Source organism: Paramormyrops kingsleyae, chromosome 3, assembly GCF_048594095.1.
Source record: "Paramormyrops kingsleyae isolate MSU_618 chromosome 3, PKINGS_0.4, whole genome shotgun sequence".
Taxonomy (NCBI): domain Eukaryota; kingdom Metazoa; phylum Chordata; class Actinopteri; order Osteoglossiformes; family Mormyridae; genus Paramormyrops; species Paramormyrops kingsleyae.
In genome coordinates, this window is record NC_132799.1 from 39,289,496 (window position 1) to 39,312,052 (window position 22,557).

The window sequence follows — 22,557 nt, forward strand, 5'->3', positions numbered from 1 at the left end:
TCAGGAGGAGTATGGCAGCCACCAGCGTGACTAGACCAAAAGTATCCACCTACAGAAGTCTGGCCACTCCTCGATCTGTGTACCTCAGAGAGTGTCACCACTGAATTGTGGAGTTTATGAAGCTCCCCTCACAGCAGAGGAAGACTGTCATCTTGCCAAGGAGACAAGATATTCCACACGCCTACCCGGATGGGCCACCTCAAACTGAGACCCAAGCTCCGCCATGCTGCAGGCAACATCTCAACACTACACCAGCCCCAATCCCCAACAGGCCTGATCCTATTAGCTCTCTGACGATTACGACTCTTACGGGGATAAGGCTCCCAAAAGCTTTCCCTCATCCTCTTCATGATGCATGAAGCCTTCCTGTGGGTGGCTGCAGCAGAGCTACTCCATCAGAGAGAAGAAAGGTGACATGCCTGTTTGGACCTAGCTGCTGCAAAGTCTTTTACGGTGGTTGGAGAGCCAGCCCCGCCATCAACCCATAAAATTTTTCCCTGCAAGTGGGAGGACTGCTCGCAGAGCTGGATGCAGTTTAATGTCATACCCAGAATTCATTTCCTGACAAAAGCACAATGTCACAATCAGACTAACTTTCAGAGACTGTTTCTGCTTTCCTCAGGTTATATACCCACTTGGACAATGTCATCGTAAATGAGTTATCATGTTGGATGTGTTTCCAGCAACATATCAGAGTTCAGCTGACAGACACATTTAGTCTTATCCACTACCTGCTCTCCAGTGTTGGTGTAATTTATTGAGAAAATAAAAGGCTCCCAAGCTACTGATTTTAAGTGATGTGGAAAGATTTCTGAGCTCTCTAGCACTAGCCGTAACCAGCATACAGCCACAATTGCATGTTTTCCTTGTTGAACTATTTGTGAATGTAGGTTTTGCTTGTGAAGAAGTGCATTCATTTGTTTCATTGCATGTTCCAAACCAAAACATTGTCATAAAATGGCACACAATGAAAGAAATAGAAGCTCACTCAGCAACACCACATTCATTACTAATGAGTTACAGTGTGTTTCACTTTATAATACTGTTCTTGATCTTTAGTAACTCCTATTGAAGAAGTCAGTAATGCCACATTCATTACTAATGAGTTACAATTAGTTTTATTTAGGTCATTATTAAGACTTCATTCCTTATTTAAAATGCATACATTAATTTCTTAATGTTCAGAAAAGATCAACAATATGTGGTAGAGCACATCATGTGGCAAAACACGAGTCTCTGATTGACCATCCCTTCAGTTGGACTTCAAAGCACAGTTTGAAGAACACTGGCACACAGACTGAAGTGAGGTAAACAATTAAAATGTAGGTAATGTATACATATTTTAGGCAGTAACTTTTTGTAGAATAAGTTGTATGTCATACAAACAAGTAGGAAGAAACAAGCCTGTTTTTCCAAAAGGAAAAGAATGCCAAAAACCATTGAGAACAGTAGCATATATGTCCCAGTTAGTCCAAAATAAGCACTGTTCATTTGAGGAGTAACGGACTAGTAGTTATTAGAAATAATACATAGTTAGTATTATATATATTATAGTTAGTAATTCCCAATGAGACCTGCAATACTCAATAGTTCCTAATGAAGTACTAGCGAACTACTATAATAATTAGTTCACTATTACCTATTGAGTAATTAAGCATAACTCCTTAGTAGTGAATAGTACTAATTTAGGTGTTAATGAAGCACTACTCATTTGTTGCTGCTTAGTTCCTGCATATTTACCTGTTAACTACGGAACTATTATAAAGTGTTACCATTTTTCCTGATCATTTAACATGGATATTGAAAATTTTACATGGAAATTATAGATGAGCATCCTTGCAAACTGAAATTCAAAAAAAAAAAATTAAAAATTAAAAATTTGTTTCTTGATTAAAACTGAACAAACTAAGTTTATGTAGCATGTTTACTGAACAGTACATGTGTCCTACCTGAGCAGACGACTCCAGCGTCTTCAACATGATCACAGTAATTAACTCTCCATCCATCATGTCCACAGTCCTTCAATGTCGACTCTGACCCATTACAGGCCACATAATTCATCCAGATCTTCCCTGTTCCTTCTCCAAAGTGAGCATCCCCTGGTGCTTCTGAAGAATCTCCACAAAACATCTGTCTACACACCACTCCAGCATCCTCCATATCCCAGCCACGACCACAAACTGTGCCCCACTGTCCTTCATGAAGAACCTCCACTCTCCCAGCACAGGGACTGTCACCATCCACCAGCCTCACGTCACTGGCTGCAAGCACAGAACAAGTGATCTTAGTTATTTTTTTTTATTATTATTACAAGAAAGTACTATTTTTATAAAAAATAGTAAAAGATTAAACTATGATATTTTATCTGTGTAACATTAATCATTTCAAAACCTCTCCTACACTCGCCCCAATATTTGCAACAACCATCAAATATACCCTTTATCTGAGCATTAGAACACCTTGTTTGTCTAATCAATACCTCACAAAAATTTTTAACTAATTAAAATAATTATTTGACTGAGTTGGTGTTGAAATTTTACAAATACATGGAATTGTTAGGTACCCCTGAGAAGAGCTATATAGGTCGACTTACATCCTATCAAGTAACATCGAGTAACATCTGATCACAATTACTTCCGAGGTCCATAGTAAATAATATACACTGATCAAGAGATGTCTGAAAGTGGATGTAGTAGGATGTTAGTGGGTATATCACTTAGTGTAACAGGTGCAGGAGTATGGACAGCGCAAATGACCCATTGCAAATATCTAATTTGTAATACAGCATACATACAGTAATGTATATTTGATGGACAGTAAAAATAAACAGGTATGATACATATTCAGTACCTATACTGTGCTATTTCATTACATAAAAAGAAACCTGCTGTACTGTATAATAAAATATTTCTTTGTCTTCTTTCTCAGCTCCCATTGTTTGCTACCGTGCGCATCTTTTGATTTAGTAATGTATTATAAAGCGCAAATGTGTTGCAACCACCATGTGTAGGGCCAAATCATTATAGTCAAAAAACTTGGTCAGAGCATCTCTGAGATGGCAAGGCTTGGGTGGTGTTCATGGTCAGCTGTGGTAAATACCTAGTTAGAGCGGTCCAAAGAGAGAAAAACCACGAACTGCCGACAAGGTGTTGGGTGACCATGATTATCGAAGTGGAATGAAGGCTATCCAGTCTGATACGAACCAACTGGAGGGCTACTGTGGCACAAATGGCAGATAATTTTGATGATGATGACCATCTTCCATTGCTCCACGGTTGTGTTCAAATGCTTACTTGCCCATTGTAGGCACTTTTGTCTCTGGACAGGGGTCAGCACGGACACTTTTACTAGCCTGTGGCTACATAGCCCCATAGGTAACATGCCTCGAATGCATAATGATTTGCCCCTTGTCAAAGTCAGTCAGAATGTTACCGTTCCCCGTTAATTCTGCATTCACCGTGTCGACTATGAGAACCAAATGTTAGCTTATTTTCTAATATATGCCAGACCTAGACACAGACCAAACAGTATAATCTCCATTCTTTAATACAATTAATCTTATATTTAATAATTTTTAAAAAATAAGGAATTAACTAATGATTAACGTTGAAATAAAATTTGATATTCATATTTATTAATATGAAAATGAATTTACATTCACAGGTGATCTGAGCCACTTTATCATTACAGTCACTCTCTTCCCAGTGAGTGGATGGGCACTGCCACAGTGTGGAGTCATGTGGGCGACATTTCAGGTTATCAAGCCAGTTTGGAGCTCCTTTCAGCCGAGACTGTGAGTTAGATATAGTCCCACTCTTTCCACAGTTGAGATGTTGACATATCATACTGACTGTGTTTGTGTCCATTTGATTGAAACACACATTTCCCCAGGTGCCATTGTAGAAAACCTCCAGTTGCCCAGAGCAGCCTTCAGCCAGTCTGATCTCTTTATATTCTACAAGCAGTGTAAAGAAATAACTTAAAATAAGTGAACAATTATTTCTATTTTGAAAGTAACAGTGAAATCTGATTAAACATTACATAATGTGGAGCTGTTAAATGCTAAATTGCTTGAATAAATTGGTTATGTTTAAATTAGTACAACTAAATTATACAAGTTGGCATTTACAATTTGACTACAGCCGGAACATTTAGGGTTCATTATAGATTTCTTCCTTAAAATGAAGAGTCTTGATAGTCATACCTGAACACATAACTCCGACATCCTCTTTATGGACACAGTCATTCTGTCCCCTCGGTGCTGAAGGACAGTCCCACAGAGACGTCTCATTCCCCTCACAGTCCACTTCATCCAGCCAGATGGATCCAGTTCCTGGTCCCAAGAAGGTGGATACTGGGTTACGGAGAGCCGTCCCACACTGGAGCTGTCTGCACACCACCTCAGCATCCTTCAGGTCCCAGCAGCCTCCACACACTGTCCCCCAGGAGCCCTGGTGGAGCACCTCCAGCCTCCCTGCACAGCCCCCGGCATCACCCACCAGCCTGATGGACCTGTGATCTGGAGAAAGTAAGGAAGGAAGAGAGGGAGTAAATATCACATTAAACATGAAATGGACTTATTATTTAATGAAGCTAATTTCATTTAATTACTGTAGACAACATTTATGACATCAGTAAAAAATGTTTGGATATTCTTTCTGTTGGTATCTTTTATACTCACTGGAACACTCTACGGAAACATGTGGACCAGAGCTGCAGCTCAGTCTGTGTGGATCACTGCAGTTCACCAGGTGAGACTCACTCCCAGAGCACTGATACCCTGTCAGACATACATCACTGTCCCCTGTCCCAGACAGGGAGGAGCTGTACAGCCTCACTGCAGAGCCACAGCCCAGCTGCCTGCAGACCACAGAGGTCTCCCTGAAGCTCCAGGAGTCCATGAGAACTCTGCTCCAGGTCAGCTGGTAGTAAACCTCCACCTGACCCTCACAGCCACTCTCTCCAGACAGCCGTACTGTCCCATTGAGAGCTGAGAGAGATTTAGACCCTGTGGAAAGATCAGTCACTGTCAGGGTTTAACGTGACATTTGCCTGATTCCATTCAGAATGGAAATTTAAATCTCTGGATCAAATTCAGGTTTAAATTGAAGTTTTTCTGATTCCATCCAAAATGTAATCATATGCAATAACATTTAATTTCTACATAGAGTACATTGTGATTTTAATGTGTTGTTCTAAACGCTCATTGGAAAGAAAGTGGATATTGAGACTGAAACCTTCCTTAAGGTCCCAAACACTATAATATATAAAATATATAATATATAAATTCAGAAAAAAAGGAAATAAATATCACACAGTTTTTACTGCCTTGTATGAACATGTCTCAGGTGTAGTTGTGACGACATCGGTTCTCACCATCACAGATGACTCCTGCATCCCGTCCATGAGAGCATGCAGCTCGACTCCATGAGGACACAGCACACTGGGAGAGGTGTGTCTCATTCCCCTGGCACTCAAACACATCAGCCCAGATGCGGCCCCTCCCCTCTCCAAACCAGGCCTGTCCTGGCACTGCCACAGCGCTCCCACACTGCAGATGCCGACAGAGGACACTGGCTGCTCTCATATCCCAGGATGCATCACACACTGTCCCCCACTCACTGAGGTACTGCAGCTCCACCCTCCCGGAGCAGGAGTCAGGGCCGCCCACCAGCCTGGAGTCTGTGTACCCTGCAACCAGCACAGGGGATTAAAGCGTTAATATTTAACGCTTTGAAGAAATTCGAACACAGTATTTAAAACATTAATGTTGAACTTGGTCTATTTACTGTGTAATTTATATTTACTAATTTAAAAGCCATTCATATGTTTTTTGACAAACAGTCATATTGTTCTTACCTGAACACACCAGTCCCACATCATTACCATGCGAGCAGTTCTTGGCCTTTGAGGGTGATTTTGGGCAGAAGGAAATATGAGATTCATTCCCTCTACACTGAATCTCCTCTCTCCACACCTGGCCACGCTCCTTCCCAAACGCAGCCCCCCCCAGCACCTTCACAGGGATTCCACAACCCAGCTGCCGACACACAACCTCTGCATCCTGCAGGTCAAAGTCAGCAGCACACACTGTGCCCCAGATATCTCCATGCTTCATCTCTACTCTCCCAGCGCACTGGTGTGCACCTTGGACCAGTCTGACCTCTCGATGATCTGCAAATTTAAGGATAAATATGCATTTAATACAATCAGGAGTCTCTCTTTATCTCCTGTCGCTGGCAGTGTTCTACTCTTCTTTCACTGATGTACATCTGCTGTTTTATCCGTCTGTCCTGCTGCAGTTGTTGATGAATGTTTGGTAAGTGTTTTGAGACAGCAGTCCTGGGGACTCATTTATAAAGGCCTCAGACAAACAATATAGCCATGACACATACATACACATATTTATACTAACATTTTTGGGTTTCTAAAGGCAGAAGAGAAACAAAACAAACCCAAAGTTTGCACATTCATGAATGGTCCAGAGCAGTCGTACAAACCAAACAAAAAAGACTGACATCTAGAGGTCAGACGGAAATGAGCATCTCAGTTGCATTTAGATTTAGTTTTAGCACATGTGCACTCATATGTGCAGTCACCCCTTTGTGGTTTTGCTTTGGCCATGAACAATTAAACCAGAATGTTTTTGGAGCTCGCTGAAAGATCGCCAAAACTCACAGATGACGTGTAAGCCAAAAACAATCTGAAATGATTTGGATCACATAAGATCACATACAGTAATACGGTATTTAACTATTTGGGATACATAGGCCTACTACTTGTTAATGTAAGTGTATTTTTAATAAGCTATTAAAAGTTTTGCCTTGGTTTACGCCGCACATCTTTGTCTTGGCAAACCAGCCTCATTCACGTTAGCTGTCTTTGTGACTGTAAGTTTTAAACTTTTCAGTACTGTAAATCGTGCATTTTTAGTATTGGGTCCAAACCATACTGCTTCAATACATTAGTACAAAGAGTAGTAACTCTGTACTGTAATGCCTGGCAGACCAACACATGGCAATGCTTGTTTTAAAGTGGAACAACACCCTTCTATTAAGTCTTTAGAAGAACTAATACAGACACCAAACGACCATCAACAAGACAAAATGGCGAAACGCAGGGAGGTCAGAGGCCGGACAGTGAAGAACACATTTATAAAAACATCTAAAGCATGGGTGTCAAACTCCAGTCCTGGAGGGCCAGAGCCCTGCACATTTTTGGGTTTCCCCTCATATAACACACCTGATTTAACTCCTTGTGCTAAGTACCACACAGCTCTTCAGTTGAATCATTTGTGGTTGAACAGGGAAAGAACTAAGCTACACAGGGCTCTGGCCCTCCAGGACTGCAGTTCGACACCCCTGGGGCCTGTACTATGAAGCGGGGTTAATGGCTTATCAGGGTAACTTGTCGGATTTAAGGTAGTCGGGGCAAAATGTAAGTGAATGAATATGAAGTCCATTTAATCTGTGGTACCTTAAATCCGACAAGTTACCCCAATAAGCCAGTAACCCCACTTTGTAGTACAGGCCACTGGTCTAAAGCAGGGTTATTCAAATCACGGTCCTCGAGGTCCAAGCACTGCTGGTTTTCCAGCCTTCCTTTACCTGTCAGTCAGGTGTGAAGCCTCTGACCAATCAAAATCAGTAATTAACTTACTCCCTGGGTGAACTAAAAACAAGGCCTGGATTTGGAATAGAGGCCCAGATTTTAAGAACCCTGGTCTAAAGTATGCCTCTGTATGTACAGGGTTACTGCTGTACGCACTGGGAGCACTATGTTTTTGAGTCATTAATTAAAATGCAAAATGAAATGAAAAATGTAGAAGTTACTGTGAGAAATGTGAAATTCCATGGTCATGAAGACAGCTAACATGTGAATGAGCCTGGTTACTAGAACAAAGATGCATGGCATACCCAATCCATCCATCTATTTGCTGCAATTACTTATCCTATTCAGGGTTGTGGGGGGTCTGGAGCCTATCCAGGAAGCTACAGGTGGAAGGCAGGGATCAACCCAGGATGGGGTGCCAACCCATTGCAGGACACGCCATTCAGTCAGACATGCACCCCTATGGGCAATTTGGTAACTACAATTAAGCTCAGCATGTTTTTGGACTGTGGGGGAAAACCAGAGTACCTGGTGGAAACCTTATGACAACATGGGAAGAACATTCACTCTGCACACATGGAATCCTGGTGGAAACTCAAACTCTGGTCCCAGAGGTGTGAGGCAACAATGCTAACCACTGCACCTGCACGACCATGCCACCCCGTGTACCCAATACATGACTTTTAGTATTAAAGATGTAGTATGCACTTACACTAACAAATATTATGTATTACTAATATACTTATATTTTACAATTTTATGTAATCCAAATAATTTTCAGTAGGCCTCCTGCTTTTGGCTTATGCATTGTCTTCACGTTTCTGCACACAGGCAAATTTGTGAATGCGAAGGGGGCTATTGTATATATGAATTTCCAAAGTCAAAATTGCTTCAAAGAAATGAAATATACAATCCATTAGTAAGAAACTTAGACTTTGATGACATCAGACTAATTGCACATGACTATGACAGGACTGGACCACTCATAAATTAGGTTCATACCTAAGTGAACATTAAAAATCAAAGATGATTGGTGATGCAGCAACTTCACTTAAATAACTTGGACATGCAACTTAAGAATGAATCTGTTCATATGAGTGGTTCTTGCACGAGGCCCAATGTGAAGTAAGACGGTGTGGAAAAAAAATTCATTTCAGAAGATAAAGTTATATTATGATTTTTTGGGACAGTGTTTTGATGAAACTAAGTGAAGCAGATATCTATAGTCTATTTGTCATTTAAGAAACAAACATTTGCAGATTGCATTTCCTATTGGCTTCCCATAGCTGACTTTGACAGCGTTTATTTATCTGACTAGTAGCTGGGCAAGGGGGGTGAACCTCAGCCTTGTACCCTATACTGAAACTTTGTGGGATGTAGATTTCTTTGGATAGGGATAAAGTTTTTTTAAGATATTTTCTCAATATTTCCACAACCTTCATAGCCAGTGCTGCCACCAACCCCCACATCAACAAACTTCTCTGCCCAAGTTCAATGAGTCTCGGATTGTTACTCTACATGCTCTTAAGAGTAGGAGGTGGCCTCTAAGATGATGTCGCCTAATAGGTTAATCCCCCTTGCATCTAAACTGAGATTCAACAGTGAAAGATTCTGAGACATTTTAATATCTGTTTTTTATTAAGAATATATTAAGTAAACAGTGCAGCGTATCTAGTGAACAGTATGTGTCCTACCTGAGCAGACGACTCCAGCATCCTCGTAATGATAACAGTTATGAACTCCCCATCCATCATGTCCACACTCTTTCAGTGTCGACTCTGATCCATTACAGGCCACGTAACTCATCCAGATCCTTCCTGTTCCTGCTCCAAAGCGAGCTTCCCCTAGTGCTGCTACAGCATCACCACAGAACATCTGCCTACACACCATTGCAGCATCCTCTATACCCCACTCATCACCACACACTGTGCCCCACTGTCCTTCATGAAGAACCTCCACTCTGCCAGCACAAGGACTGTCACCAACCACCAGCCTCACGTCACTGTCTAGAAACATAGGACATGTGACCTTAATGAAAGCATTTTATGGTCTCCACAATGTCAAAACATTTCCACCATTTACATAATTATTAGTAATCTTGAATTTGATAACAATATAAAAAAAAAAAAAAAATATATATATATATATGTTATTACCTAGCAATACACGGAAATCAGATATTGTTCATATTCAAATGTAATAATATGAAAACTGAATTACTTTCACAGGTGATCTGAGCCACTTCACCTTCCTCACATTTATTGTCTGCCCAGTTAGAGGACGGGCACTGCCACAGTGTGGAGTCATGTGGGCGACATTTCAGGTTATCAAGCCAGTTCGGAGCTCCTTTCAGCCGAGACTGTGAGTTAGAAACAGTCCCACTCTTTCCACAGTTTAGATGTTCACATATCAGACTGACTGTGGTTGAGTCCATTTGATTGAAGCACACGTTTCCCCAGGTGCCATTGTAGAAAACCTCCAACTGCCCAAAGCAGCCATTAGCCAACCTGATTTGTTTGTATTCTATAAGACATGGAGAAATAACAAACATCAGCTTATTATAAAGTACAGAATATTGAAACACCATAATAAAAACACAGGTTACAAAACACTAAAGGTAGAGGACAAAAACAGTACTTTTTGGTTACATATTAAAAATGCCATTAAAATATGTAAAACATTTTTGTTTTTCCTCTCATGTTTCAGAAATAAAAGAATAAGACCAAACAAAATCAATAAGACACCTTATTTTCATTACGAATATTTGACTATTAAGGTTTGTTTTTTGTTCATATTGAGTGTCTAGCAATTAGAAAATCCATTGACATAAGTTTCAGTGATCAATTTGACTGCACACTGCAGCTCTCAGTGCAGCTTGAGTGCTACGACGCATGCTTCTGTTTTGTTCTTTCTTTGATAGCATTATGGAATTGTCGGAATAATGAATCAGGCAACAGACTTAAATCAAGCTCTTTTAGCTTATTTTTTTGTGAAACATGTATACTTTGTGTGCCCTCCCCAAACGCACATAATCATAATGACTTTGGTTGCACAATACCACAGGGCAATGCACAACCACCAGTTAATTACTTTGAAATTAAATTGCCATGGTTACGTATGTAATTGTGGTTCTATGACTGAGCGGAAGACCACCAGGGCAGTGCTGAACGCACTATTGGAATTGTACTTGCAACTGCACTTCATCGAGAATTGAATTACAAAGCTGTCATCTCGTAACCTATGACATGTCCCAGCATATATAAGCCCAGCATACAGGTGATTTTGGTCTCATGGTCATTCTCAGGCATTCTGAGTGAGCAAAGACGTACCCAGGGTAACCAGCGTTTGATCTAGAGGTGGGCGATAAATCGATTTTATCTATTAATTCAAAGTTACAGTCCAGGACAATGTGTTTTTATGAAAATCGATTTTATTACTTATTTTACACGCAAGCGCCAAAAGCGGAACTAATGCGATGCACCGTTCTTCACGGGTAAATTAGCACAGCGCACCCAAACACTAGCTGTAGCGGATTCACAAACAACATGGCAATGGTTTGGTTTTCCGCTGTGGGACACAGACCAAACAAGTCCTCGTTGCAAAGTATGTTTAAAAACTTTTGCAACCAAAGGAAGCAGCACGACAAATTTATTCCAGCACCTAAAGCAGAGGCACACAGCGGAGTGGGAGAAGTGCAGCTCCCAGCGAAATGAAAATACCCGCAGCATCCAGCACAACACCAGTTAAGCAAGCAACCGTCCCTGACATGTTTTCGAACTGTGTGCCATATAATAAGAATGGGGGGGTATTCCATGAAAGTAGCTAAATAAAGCCAGACTTACGCAAAAAAAGTGAGACTCAAATTAGCTCCATCTCTAAACTTAGCCTCATGTCGTTCCACGAACGCAGTTCAGCTTTAACTAATCGAGGCTTATTCAAGGCAGACTTGCATAGTCTCACTTAGTGCGCACACCCGCGATATTTAAGAAGCCCAAATGAATGGATGAACGATAGATCGACCAAATGAGTCGGAAAGTCTTTAAAACGACATCGGTGTTTCTTTCCGCCGCAGAACAAACACTGCTGATGGAGCTGTATGAAAAATACAAAGATGTAATCGTTAAAAAAGGCAATACTGTGGCCATAAACACAGCCAGAGTGTTGGCTTGGCAATGCATTACAGACAGATTAAATGTACAAGTTACGTAAATGTTGCAAGTGCTTGGCACGGTGGTACAGTGGTTTATGCTGTCGCCTTATAACGCGAAAGTTGCTGGTTCGGTTCCCATAGCCAGCTCGGTTGAGTTCCCGTGTCATTGTTATTGTATAATATTATTTGATCTCCGTAAAATGCTTTGTCACATCCGTGTGAAATGTTCTGCACAAATAACCGTATCTTGTCTTTGCTTTTCACTTATAAACTTTCAAAGTAGATTGTGAATAAACAAAATATAAAAATATCTTCCTGTTCATATTATTTTAACAGATTTTCTTTCAATTTCAGTCATTGCATTTCATGTTTTACCTTTGTAAAAGCGTACGCTTTTATTTTACAGTAAAATACCGTTATAACGGACTTCAAGGGACCTGGCAAAACAGTCCGTTATATCCAGAGTTGCTGTATGCCCAGAACACAACTACACGACACCATTTACTCATGCCACACCCCAGCAGACACACTTGTGGTATAGATTATTATATTGTACATGTAGTCAGTGCTTGAAGTGGGAAAAAATAAGTGCAGGAACTCTAATTTTCCGACATTTGACATTTGTGCGGTGAAAAAAAAATCAAGTCTTTAGGATGTGTTGGTTCAAACACTATTTTAATTTAATCATTCTTCCAAGCAATAACCTATAGGCATAGGCTACTTTTTTCTAATTCACAAATGGAATACTGAAAAACCATTAAAACAACATGAACCAGACCAGTGTGATACTTGTAGGGTTAGGGTTAGGGACTCAGTGGATGCATATGATAGGGCACTGTTGTGGCTCGTGGGTAATGTAGTCTTTTATCGGTCTTGTGATATTGTCTATTCTCGGGCCACTGTCGCTGCGTCGGATCAGTTTCAGTAAGTACTGGAACGCAGAAAAAAGTGGCGGAACCCAAAAGACGAAAATACAGAAGTTCCGGAACTGTGTTCCGGCCCACTTCAAGCACTGCATGTAGTAATCCAACTTTACTTAACCAGAAACGTGACTATTAATAATCCAGACTACGTACGTATCTGCGCTGGATATCACCGGCACGCCACACGCCTTGTAGGCGGAACTGCATGTCCGTTATAGCCGAACAGAACCACATCTAAAAGCGGCCCTGGAGACGAAATTGTTTGTCCATTATAAGCGACATTCCGTTATAAGCGAGTCCACTATAACAGGATTTTACTGTAATTATTTTGGAATTAATTGGAATGCTAAGACGTGATTTTATAGGCTTTATTGATTATTTAGCAATCTCAGCTCTGTTCTCCATATTATGAAAGTATTACGCAGAGCTTTACTTCAGAAAAGATGGTTTTTATTCTCTGCTTTCTCGTCTTGCTTTTACTCACAGCACTGACTACAAGCTTCCATTTTTTAATATACGTATATACAAGACTCATTATCCCGCTAACTCAAACAAAATCATGTCATTTTGGTACACCTTACAAATTAACAAAAAAATCAATCAGATAATGAAAAATATAATGTCAGATGACATATAATTCAACAGATTACATGACATGAATAGTAAAATCGCGGAATGTTGTCCGACGGAACGATATTTTGGGAATCTGTTCCCACACGACGGACGTTCTTTGAGACAACGCTAAACTAAGCAAGACAGTTAGCCTGGTCCCGAGCAGACTTGTTCGGAGGTGCAACTTACCATGGCAACTCAGCGGGGATTCATTTAAGACACGTTGCTGGAACGGAACTCTCACTTACATAAGACAGACTCAGGGGCGGACTGGGACTAAAAAACAGCCCTGGACTTTCTCCCAAATAGGCCCACCAGCTGGACATGTACAAACAGCCACTAGCAGGGTTCTCATAATAATATACTTCATAAAATATTCACGCCAAGTAACATGTCAACCAGTGGTGATGATTGGGGCTGTATTTATTAAAGTAACCTAAGTCTTCAAATACAAATATGTACAAAGAACAGCAATATACCAACCTAATGACATCTAAAACATAATCAAAACTACAGAAACCTGAAATGACACAAAAAGGTCATGAAACACTAGGCTATTTGCAAGTACAAACTGTACAATAGAGTGTGAGATTCTCCTCACAGTATGTGAGCCATTTGCGGTTGGTTCCATCTTTGGATCCACTCTTTGTAGACACAGGTTTTTGGGCTTCTGCTGAGGGTGCCAACTAAAAAAAAATGTCCAGGCTGTGACTATCTGACTTGGGGCGTTTAAAATATTGTGACATTGATCCCTCATCCTGGCACTTTCCTGCACTCTCCCTGTCATCTTTTGAGCTGCAACTATCTTCAACCTGAATAAATAAATGATTGAAAAGATAAGTTATAGGGTATTATTGATTGTATCTCCAAGATAGCCTAGAATTTCTGTGTCACTTTGTGTAAAAGAATTAGCCTGGCTTAACTCATTTTATATAATGTCATTTTACACTTTGGTTTTATATTAAGCCAGACAAATAAACCTACTAACAAATTCATTACTAATTACAAGATAAATTACTATAATACTAATCAAGCTTTAGACAAACCCCAGGTTTGTATGTTAAGTGTCAGTTCCACAATAGCCCACCACAGAAAGACAGAAACAAATTGCACTTAAATGGAAAACAATGAGATTTTCCCTCCCCAAATTTTTGGTTTAACATGCAGTAGAGCTTTATTTAGCCCTCTTTCCCACTTGCTAGCATGTCACGAGTGTTAGGAGTGGATGGTTTGTTTTCCAGTTTCTTTCAATACCATGGCTTTCTGTCTAGCTGCAGAGATGACCTTACTACTGACAAGATAATATCACAGTCCCCTCGCAATTAATTTTTAGAGCGTCTATTTTTTATATAAAATATATTTTTCATCATCATCATGCAAGTCCAGTTAATAGATGCTGACTGGATGACTATAAGAATAAATGTAGAATAGGCCTGTTGTTTTATGTTGAGGCCACTTACCAGTACCTCTTCCTCCCATGAAATTTCCTCTGCTGTCTGTCCCTCGTGACCAGTCTGTGGATGCTCAACAGGTTCAACTTTCACCTGGTCTTCAACAATCTTGCTGGGTGATTTAGCGTTTTAATCTACATTATTGCTGCTGCTGGCAGTTGAACTGCAGCCAAAAAGCTCTGTGAGCTTTTTACATTTTGACGCATCATTTTCGAGAGACTTGGCTTTCTTTTCTTTTAACTTTTCCCATCCTCCTTTCTCCTTACGTTTTCGGCTTGCCATTATTCCTGCAGCTGCAACTTATGATTCGCTCTTTTTTGTTGGCTTTTACTGATGGATTTCACCGGACAAATGATCGTATTAGCGCCATCTGCTGTTAGCTGATTTCCCATTTAAGAGAAAAGGCAGGCCGACAGCTGTGGATCAGACGGCCGTTCTGGACTTTTCCAGAACGCACAGATTGCCAGTCCGCCCCTGGACAGACTTATCGAAATAAGCCAGACTTTCCCTTAATCCTGCTTCATGGAATACCCCCTGGGGCACGGTGGAAGGCGATAACAAACGCTGTTACGATGTATTTTCAAAAGACATGATGCCCATACATGGGATTCATTAACATGCTAAAACTTTTTACAAGTTTCTAAAAGTGTTTACAATGGCGTGGTCTGCCATCTCACTTACAAGCATCTTTTTTGGCTTGTCAGATTGCACTTTAACTCTAAAGTAAATAAAAAAACCAAAATAAAGTTAAAACTTGTTTTGAACTACTTATTTGTCATCTGTAGTTTGATTTTAAATAGGGGAGGGGAAAATCGATTAAAATCGAAAATCGGATTTATTGTGAAAAAATCAGAGATTTTATTTTTAGGCCATATCGCCCAGCTCTAGTTTGATCACTCCAGACCACCAGGGCAGTGCTGAAATCACTAGTGGAAGACGAATACATGCGCAATCAAAATTCGGAAGAAGAAAGTAAACTGGAAAAAAATCGCCCAGGATGAACTGCAGGGTTGAGCTAACTCTATGGCTCCTTTGTGCAAGAGCTGTTGAACCTTTAATCAAGGCATCTGCCTGTTCTGGGTTGTGAATCACAGCATGTTTATCCCCCAAATGCATCGGGGGTTGCGGCAGAACGTTAAACGTCCCCAAGCATTGCAAATAGTCACTGGATGGATGTTACCTGCCTACAGTGAGCTAACTGATCGTCTGTAAAAGAACCCATTGCCAGCCCTGAAGAGTCATGAGTCTCACCACGTTTGTCTGAAGGGGTGAGGGGGGCAACACCTATGACCAGCCTGCCTGCAACATCACAAGCATATGTGATAGAGAGCTGGAGACTCAGCCAAGGAAAGCGGTAGAGCCATAAGCACAGGAAAGAAGCTCCTCCATGCAGCCAAACTCTACATTAGGGCAACGTACAGTCTCACAAAGTGCCCCATCAGGAGACACAATAAGTGAGGTAAGGCTTAGCTGGATGGATGGCATGCCACCCAGGCCAACTGTCTCTGGGTCCTGCATCGCTGCGATTGCACGGGACACCTGATCCAGATTGACTGCTTTTGCAGTGGCCTCCAACACAGCAGACACCACGGAGGTGAAATCATGGCACTGTGGTATCAAAAGTGAAGTGTGCCGCAAACGATGAAGGAACACATTCTCTGACCCTATTGCAGGAGCAGGTTCATCTCATTGCAGATGTGCAAGCATCGCTTTCAGAATAGTCTCCACTGACCCCACCACTGTGCTTGACCCCCCAGACTGAGCAGAGAAGATATCAGTGCCCTATTCCTAAGCCACAGCCTCTGACAGAGGTGCACTTGACTGTGGTAGTGGAAATGGGTCACAGGGGGCATCATGTGGCCCAGTGGGCTAAGCCTGTGTGCCTGTAATCAGAAGGTTGCCAGTTCAAACCCAGCCTTGGCACATCTGTAGGTCCTTGAGCAAGGCCCTAAATCCCCAGCTCTCAGGGCACTGCAACAGGTGGCTGCCCTTCACAACCTGCTTACTCTACAAAGTGCAAGTTGGGGGAGGCATAAAGAGAATTTCCCCATGGGGATCACTAAAGTATCAATTATTATTATTTAAAAAGCTGTCTGACAACACTTCCATCTCCTGAGCAAGCTGCCTGGGCTGCAAGAGTTTGGGTGATAGTGAAGTGCCTGGTAACGGGTGGTCGTCTTGACTCTATGCTCCACGGTAGAAAAGAGCTGCTCTACTTTACATTCTAATTCATAAGGCCTTGGTTTATGTTTTTCACCTACACTGTGGCACAGGAATGTCGGCAGAGCACAAAAAGTCATCTGCAGAGCGCTCCATACCAGCACGGCCAGTAGCATAATAGCACACTCAGGACACGGGTCAGACGACTCCCAGAGGTACTCCACACTGACGCAATCCAGCCAACAAATATGACATTCCGCAACCTCCACTGGGTTAGGGCATGTAAGGCACCTAGCTAAGCTCATTTTGTAAGAGGGAAGCGCCGGGTGACATAATTTGGAGAAAAAAAAAGGAGAAAGAAAAAAAATCTGTGCGCTAAGTGCTAAGCTCTGATATCCAGAGCAGTAAGCATGCCGCAAGGATTCCCGTGCACTCATGCCGACAGCAAGAATGAGGCTAGTCAACATATGCGGTAACAATCTCGCAGGCAACTAGACAGTTTGTAACCAATAGGTGTTAGGTACAAACCTCAGCAGCCAAGATTTGGGATGACATCTCGATGGAGGGTGTCCCCACTCTTAGATTAGTTTGCACCCTTCCCGTGTCAAGTCCAGTTACGATGGAAAGTTCTTCTACCCTCTGTGAGAGCAAAAGCAAGCTATCAAACGCATCTATTGCTGATACCCGATTGTTTTCCATGTCATCTGCTAAGGCACAAATATTTGCTACAGGCTCTTCTGTCGCCATTACTCTTTAAACTAACAAATCCGTTGACTGCTCGTGAAGCCCTAAACAAGGAAGTGACGTCGTTAATGAAGGTCCACCTGGATGAGTGGTCTGACAGTTGAGAATTGCAAATTGAGTTTCCCCCCCAACATGCAATGCAATTGCCGGGAATGCCATTGCATTTGAATAAAGAGGCAAAAAACCCATGGCAATATGAAATGCAATTCAGTGCCTTGTTATTCTATTTATTATTCAAAATATTTTGAAATGAATTAAGGATTGCATAAGCACTTTGCACATTGAATTGCTGATTGCAAAATGTATATAAAAATTACATGTTCAGATCAAATATTGAAATGACAAATGCATGCTCTGATTGACATTTAACTCCCGATTGCAAAATGTATTTTCAAATTACATGCTCAGATTAAATATTGAAATGACAAATGCATGCTCTGATTGAATATTGAATTGCCAATTGTAAAAGGAATTGCCATTTGAATTTTTGTGCTTACAATCTTCCATAGTAAGTTCAATCTGCGTAGTTTGGCATTTTTCTGAGTTCGGTTCAAGTGGTTTCTCTGCTAAACTCGTGAGACCAAAAACTCACAGAGTGACTAGCTCTAATTGTGCCAAAAGTCTACTCGAGAATTAAGAGGATTGCCCAGTAAATGTGCCGATCCCAATAGTCCTTCCAATGCCATTTGATGTATTGAGTATGTTGTGGCTTTGGTATTGGTTTGTATCTTTTAATTAAAGCATTTTAGATTATATGTTTCTTAAGGTACTTGAGATTTTGTCAGGCTTTTGGAGTCTGACTATTCAATTATATAAAACCTGCTGTTCGATATAAATTTACAAGACTCGGAGACAGGGGAATGTCTAGGTATTGAAATAATCAGGATCTAAGTCAAGTTTATACGGAGCCCTTGAAGGGACCTGTGCAAAAATGAAAATTATGTTACTTTCGCGTATGCACAAGATACGCACGAGATACTTTCGCGTGCAAATGTTTTACTTTTGTATGATTTTTTCATGTGTGCACGTGAAAGTAAGAGCATTTTTTCTGCACAGGTCCCCTCAGGGGCTCCGTCAGATTTTTGGAAGGTTAATTAGCATCGGGGCTAAAATATTTGGGTATAGGGTTAAAATACCGAGTGATCGGACCTAATGACGCCCATGCTCGAAGATGACCGGTATTCTAATAAATATAAGACTTAAATAAACATGCAGTGTCAATAAAAGTAATTCAACAAAGTGAAGCAGCACATACTGACCTCTCCTCCTACCGATTCTTTCAGTCGAACGTTAGATTTATAAATTAATTTCATTAATTCATATCAAACAAAGAGTTTAATGGAATTGGTTCCGTAAATTGAACCAAACTTCCCATCAATATTATTTATAACTTAGTTGGCAGGCTGCATTGTTACTGACCTGACCTGCCCACACTCACAATATTTTATGGTAAGCTGGTCCACCCGTGCATCAGATAATTGCTAATGTGCATTATTTTTTCATCTAGCGTCCAATACTAGAACATATATTTATGGTTCCCCTTATTTCTTATTCCGCATTTAAATATCATTCCTTTTTTAAGCTTCTGTCATTTTTATCCTGCTATTGTGATGTACACTGAACGAAATAAATAGGTAAATGAATAAATGACTGATTGCTTTAGGAATCACAGTCGACTCACGGGTTTCTGACTGCATATCTGAATCGTCAGCTTTCAGGGAGCAGCCCTATCCCTTACTGTCTGTACCTGAACACATAACTCCTACGTCCTCTTTATAGACACAGTCATTCTGTCCCCTCGGTGCTGAAGGACAGTCCCACAGAGACGTCTCATTCCCCTCACAGTCCACCTCATCTAGCCAGATGGGTCCAGTTCCTGGTCCAAAGAAGGTGGGCACTGGGTCACGGAGAGCCGTCCCACACTGGAGCTGTCTGCACACCACCTCAGCATCCTTCAGGTCCCAGGAGTCTCCACACACTGTCCCCCAGGAGCCCTGGTGGAGCACCTCCAGCCTCCCTGCACAGCCCCCAGCATCACCCACCAGCCTGATGGACCTGTGATCTGGAGAAAGTAAGGAAGGGAGGGAGGGAGTAAATGTCACATTAAACATGAAATGGACTTATTATTTCATGACGCTAATTTCATTTAATTACTGTAGGCAACATTTATGACATCAGTAAAAAATGTTTGGATATTCTTTCTGTTGGTATCTTTTATACTCACTGGAACACTCTACGGAAACATATGGACCAGAGCTGCAGCTCAGTCTGTGTGGATCACTGCAGTTCACCAGCTGAGACTCACTCCCAGAGCACTGATACCCTGTCAGACATACATCACTGTCCCCTGTCCCAGACAGGGAGGAGCTGTTGAGCCTTACTGCAGAGCCACAGCCCAGCTGTCTGCAGACCACAGAGGTCTCCCTGAAGCTCCAGGAGTCCATGAGAACTCTGGTCCAGGTCAGTTGGTAGTAAACCTCCACCTGACCCTCACAGCCACTCTCTCCAGACAGTCTTACTGTCCCATTGAGAGCTGAGAGAGATTTAGACCCTGTGGATAGATCAGTCACTGTCAATGTTTGTCTGATATACACATCAATAAAGCAGCTTTCACTCATCTCAGAATTAAAGTCATGTTTATATAGATGTCTGCCTAATGTCACTCAGAATAGTCTTACATTGAGAAATGCCTGATTGAGTCACGTCTGATCACATTTATGTCCAAGGTCCATAGAAAACAATATACACTGAGAAATGCCTGAAAACACATGTAATAAAAACATATAGTTTTGACATTGTGGGGATCATTTTTCAAGTCCCCACAAAGAACTGTGAATGCAATTGAAACTAAAAATGCCAAAAGTCACGTATTTAGTTTGGTTACTTATGGGTAAAGTTAGGGCTGGGCAGGGATTAAGTTCGTCATGTTGGGATTAGAGTTTTCCCCAAAGGAATGATTGGAGAGTCCCCACAAAGATATAATAAAGATATAATTAAAAACCTCTGTGTGCATTTGTCATGGGTAGGTTAAAAAGCTTCCATATGATTGTTTGGAATTGCATTTGTTTCTGTGATATGAGGCTGATGCCTGTATCAATGTTCCTTATCAATCGTTTATCATAATGTTCTTATTTTCTTATTGTTTAAATTTTGACCAAGTCGATACATTATTTATCGCCCTATAACTTAGTAATAACTTTCTTGCATGAAAATGTCTCAGGTGTAGTTGTGACCACATCGGTTCTCACCATCACAGATGACTCCTGCATCCCGTCCATGAGAGCATGCAGCTCGACTCCATGAGGACACAGCACACTGGGAGAGGTGTGTCTCATTCCCCTGGCACTCAAACACATCAGCCCAGATGCGGCCTCTCCCCTCTCCAAACCAGGCCTGTCCTGGCACTGCCACAGCGCTCCCACACTGCAGCTGCCGACAGAGAACACTGGCTGCTCTCATATCCCAGGATGCATCACACACTGTCCCCCACACAGTGAAGTACTGCAGCTCCACCCTCCCGGAGCAGAAGTCAGGGCCGCCCACCAGCCTGGAGTCTGTGTACCCTGCAATCAGCACAGGGGATTAGAGCCTGTTTATGTTAAGATTTCCTTAACATTTATTGATATGTTTTCTGACAAGTAGCCATGTTGTTCTTACCTGAACACACCAGTCCCACATCATTACCATGGGAGCAAATCTCTGTCTTTGAAGATGATTTCGGACAGAAGTAAATATGAGATTCATTCCCTCTACACTGAATCTCCTCTCTCCACACCTGGTCACGCTCCTTCCCAAACGCAGCCCCCCCCAGCACCTCCACAGGGATCCCACAGCCCAGCTGCCGACACACAACCTCTGCATCCTGCAGGTCAAAGTCAGCAGCACACACTGTGCCCCAGATATCTCCATGTTTCATCTCTACTCTCCCAGTGCACTGGTGTGCACCTTGGACCAGTCTGACCTCTCGATGATCTGCAAATTTAAAGATAAATAAGCATTTAATACAATCAGGAGTCTCTCTTTACCTCCTGTGTCTGGCAGTGTTCTGCTCTCCCTTTACTGTTGTACATCTGCTGTTTCATCGGTCTGTTGTGCTGCTGCTGTTGATGAATCTTTGAAAAGTGGATGTATCTTCAATTGATTTCCAATTGATTTTGACTATGATGCAGATGCATTTAAATTCTGTGGAATTTACAATTTTATAAGAAATCTGAAATTTATATGTGCTTAATAGCATTAAATAAAATATATAGCTAATTATCCAATGTGTCTAATATCTCTGTAGGCCACCTAACAATAATTTCTGCTATGCACATCATTTAACATGTTACTGAGGGTATAATTCATTAATGTAAGGAATTTTATAAATTTAAAACTGAAATTCAAGGCAACGAGCAGAGCCTCCCTTTTAAAAACTTCCCCAAGAATTTTAAAAATATGATTAAAAGGGAGGAAACTGGCTTTGCACAGCATGTTTACTGATCAGTACATGTGTCCTACCTGAGCAGACGACTCCAGCATCCAAGGAATGACTACAGTACTGAATTCCCCATCCTCTGTGTCCACAGTCTTTTAATGTTGACTCGGATCCATTACAGGCCACATATCTCATCCAGATCTTCCCTGTTCCTGCTCCAAATTGAGCACGCCATGGTGCTGCTACAGCATCTCCACAAAACATCTGCCTACACACCACTGCAGCATCCTCCATATCCCAGCCCTGACCACACACTGTGCCCCACTGTCCTTCATGAAGAACCTCCACTCTCCCAGCACAGGGACCGTCACCACCCACCAGTCTTACGTCATTGTCTGGAAGCACAGGTCAATTGATCATAGTGAAGACTTTTTATGTTTCATTACAAAACAGTAATTTTTAAATAAAATTGGTAAAAGACTTCAAGTA

General features: G+C 41.5%; 1 protein-coding gene across 1 annotated transcript; it reads right to left on the reverse strand.

Moving 5' to 3' along the window:
* Positions 1 to 2,057: 2,057 nt before the first annotated feature.
* On the reverse strand, positions 2,058 to 21,733 carry LOC111843488 (antigen WC1.1-like). Its single transcript, XM_072710358.1, has 12 exons — positions 21,712 to 21,733; positions 21,309 to 21,623; positions 20,900 to 21,214; positions 19,876 to 20,202; positions 19,399 to 19,713; positions 9,306 to 9,617; positions 5,860 to 6,165; positions 5,377 to 5,691; positions 4,682 to 5,008; positions 4,205 to 4,519; positions 3,656 to 3,955; positions 2,058 to 2,230 (listed from the first exon to the last, which is right to left on the reverse strand). Exons 1-12 carry the CDS (start codon positions 21,731 to 21,733, stop codon positions 2,058 to 2,060), a joined length of 3,342 nt encoding a protein of 1,113 aa, XP_072566459.1.
* Between the last annotated feature and the right edge of the window lie 824 nt (positions 21,734 to 22,557).

Excerpts from the sequence above, each read along its gene's own strand:
- LOC111843488 (XM_072710358.1), bottom strand. The coding sequence starts at position 21,733 with ATGAAACAGCAGATGTACAACA. Across the intron at positions 21,624-21,711 it reads GAAACAGCAGATGTACAACA|ATCATCGAGAGGTCAGACTG; the intron begins GTAAAGGGAGAG and ends TTAAATTTGCAG. Across the intron at positions 6,166-9,305 it reads TGCTGGAGTCGTCTGCTCAG|AGGTCAGACTGGTCCAAGGT; the intron begins GTAGGACACATA and ends CAGATCATCGAG.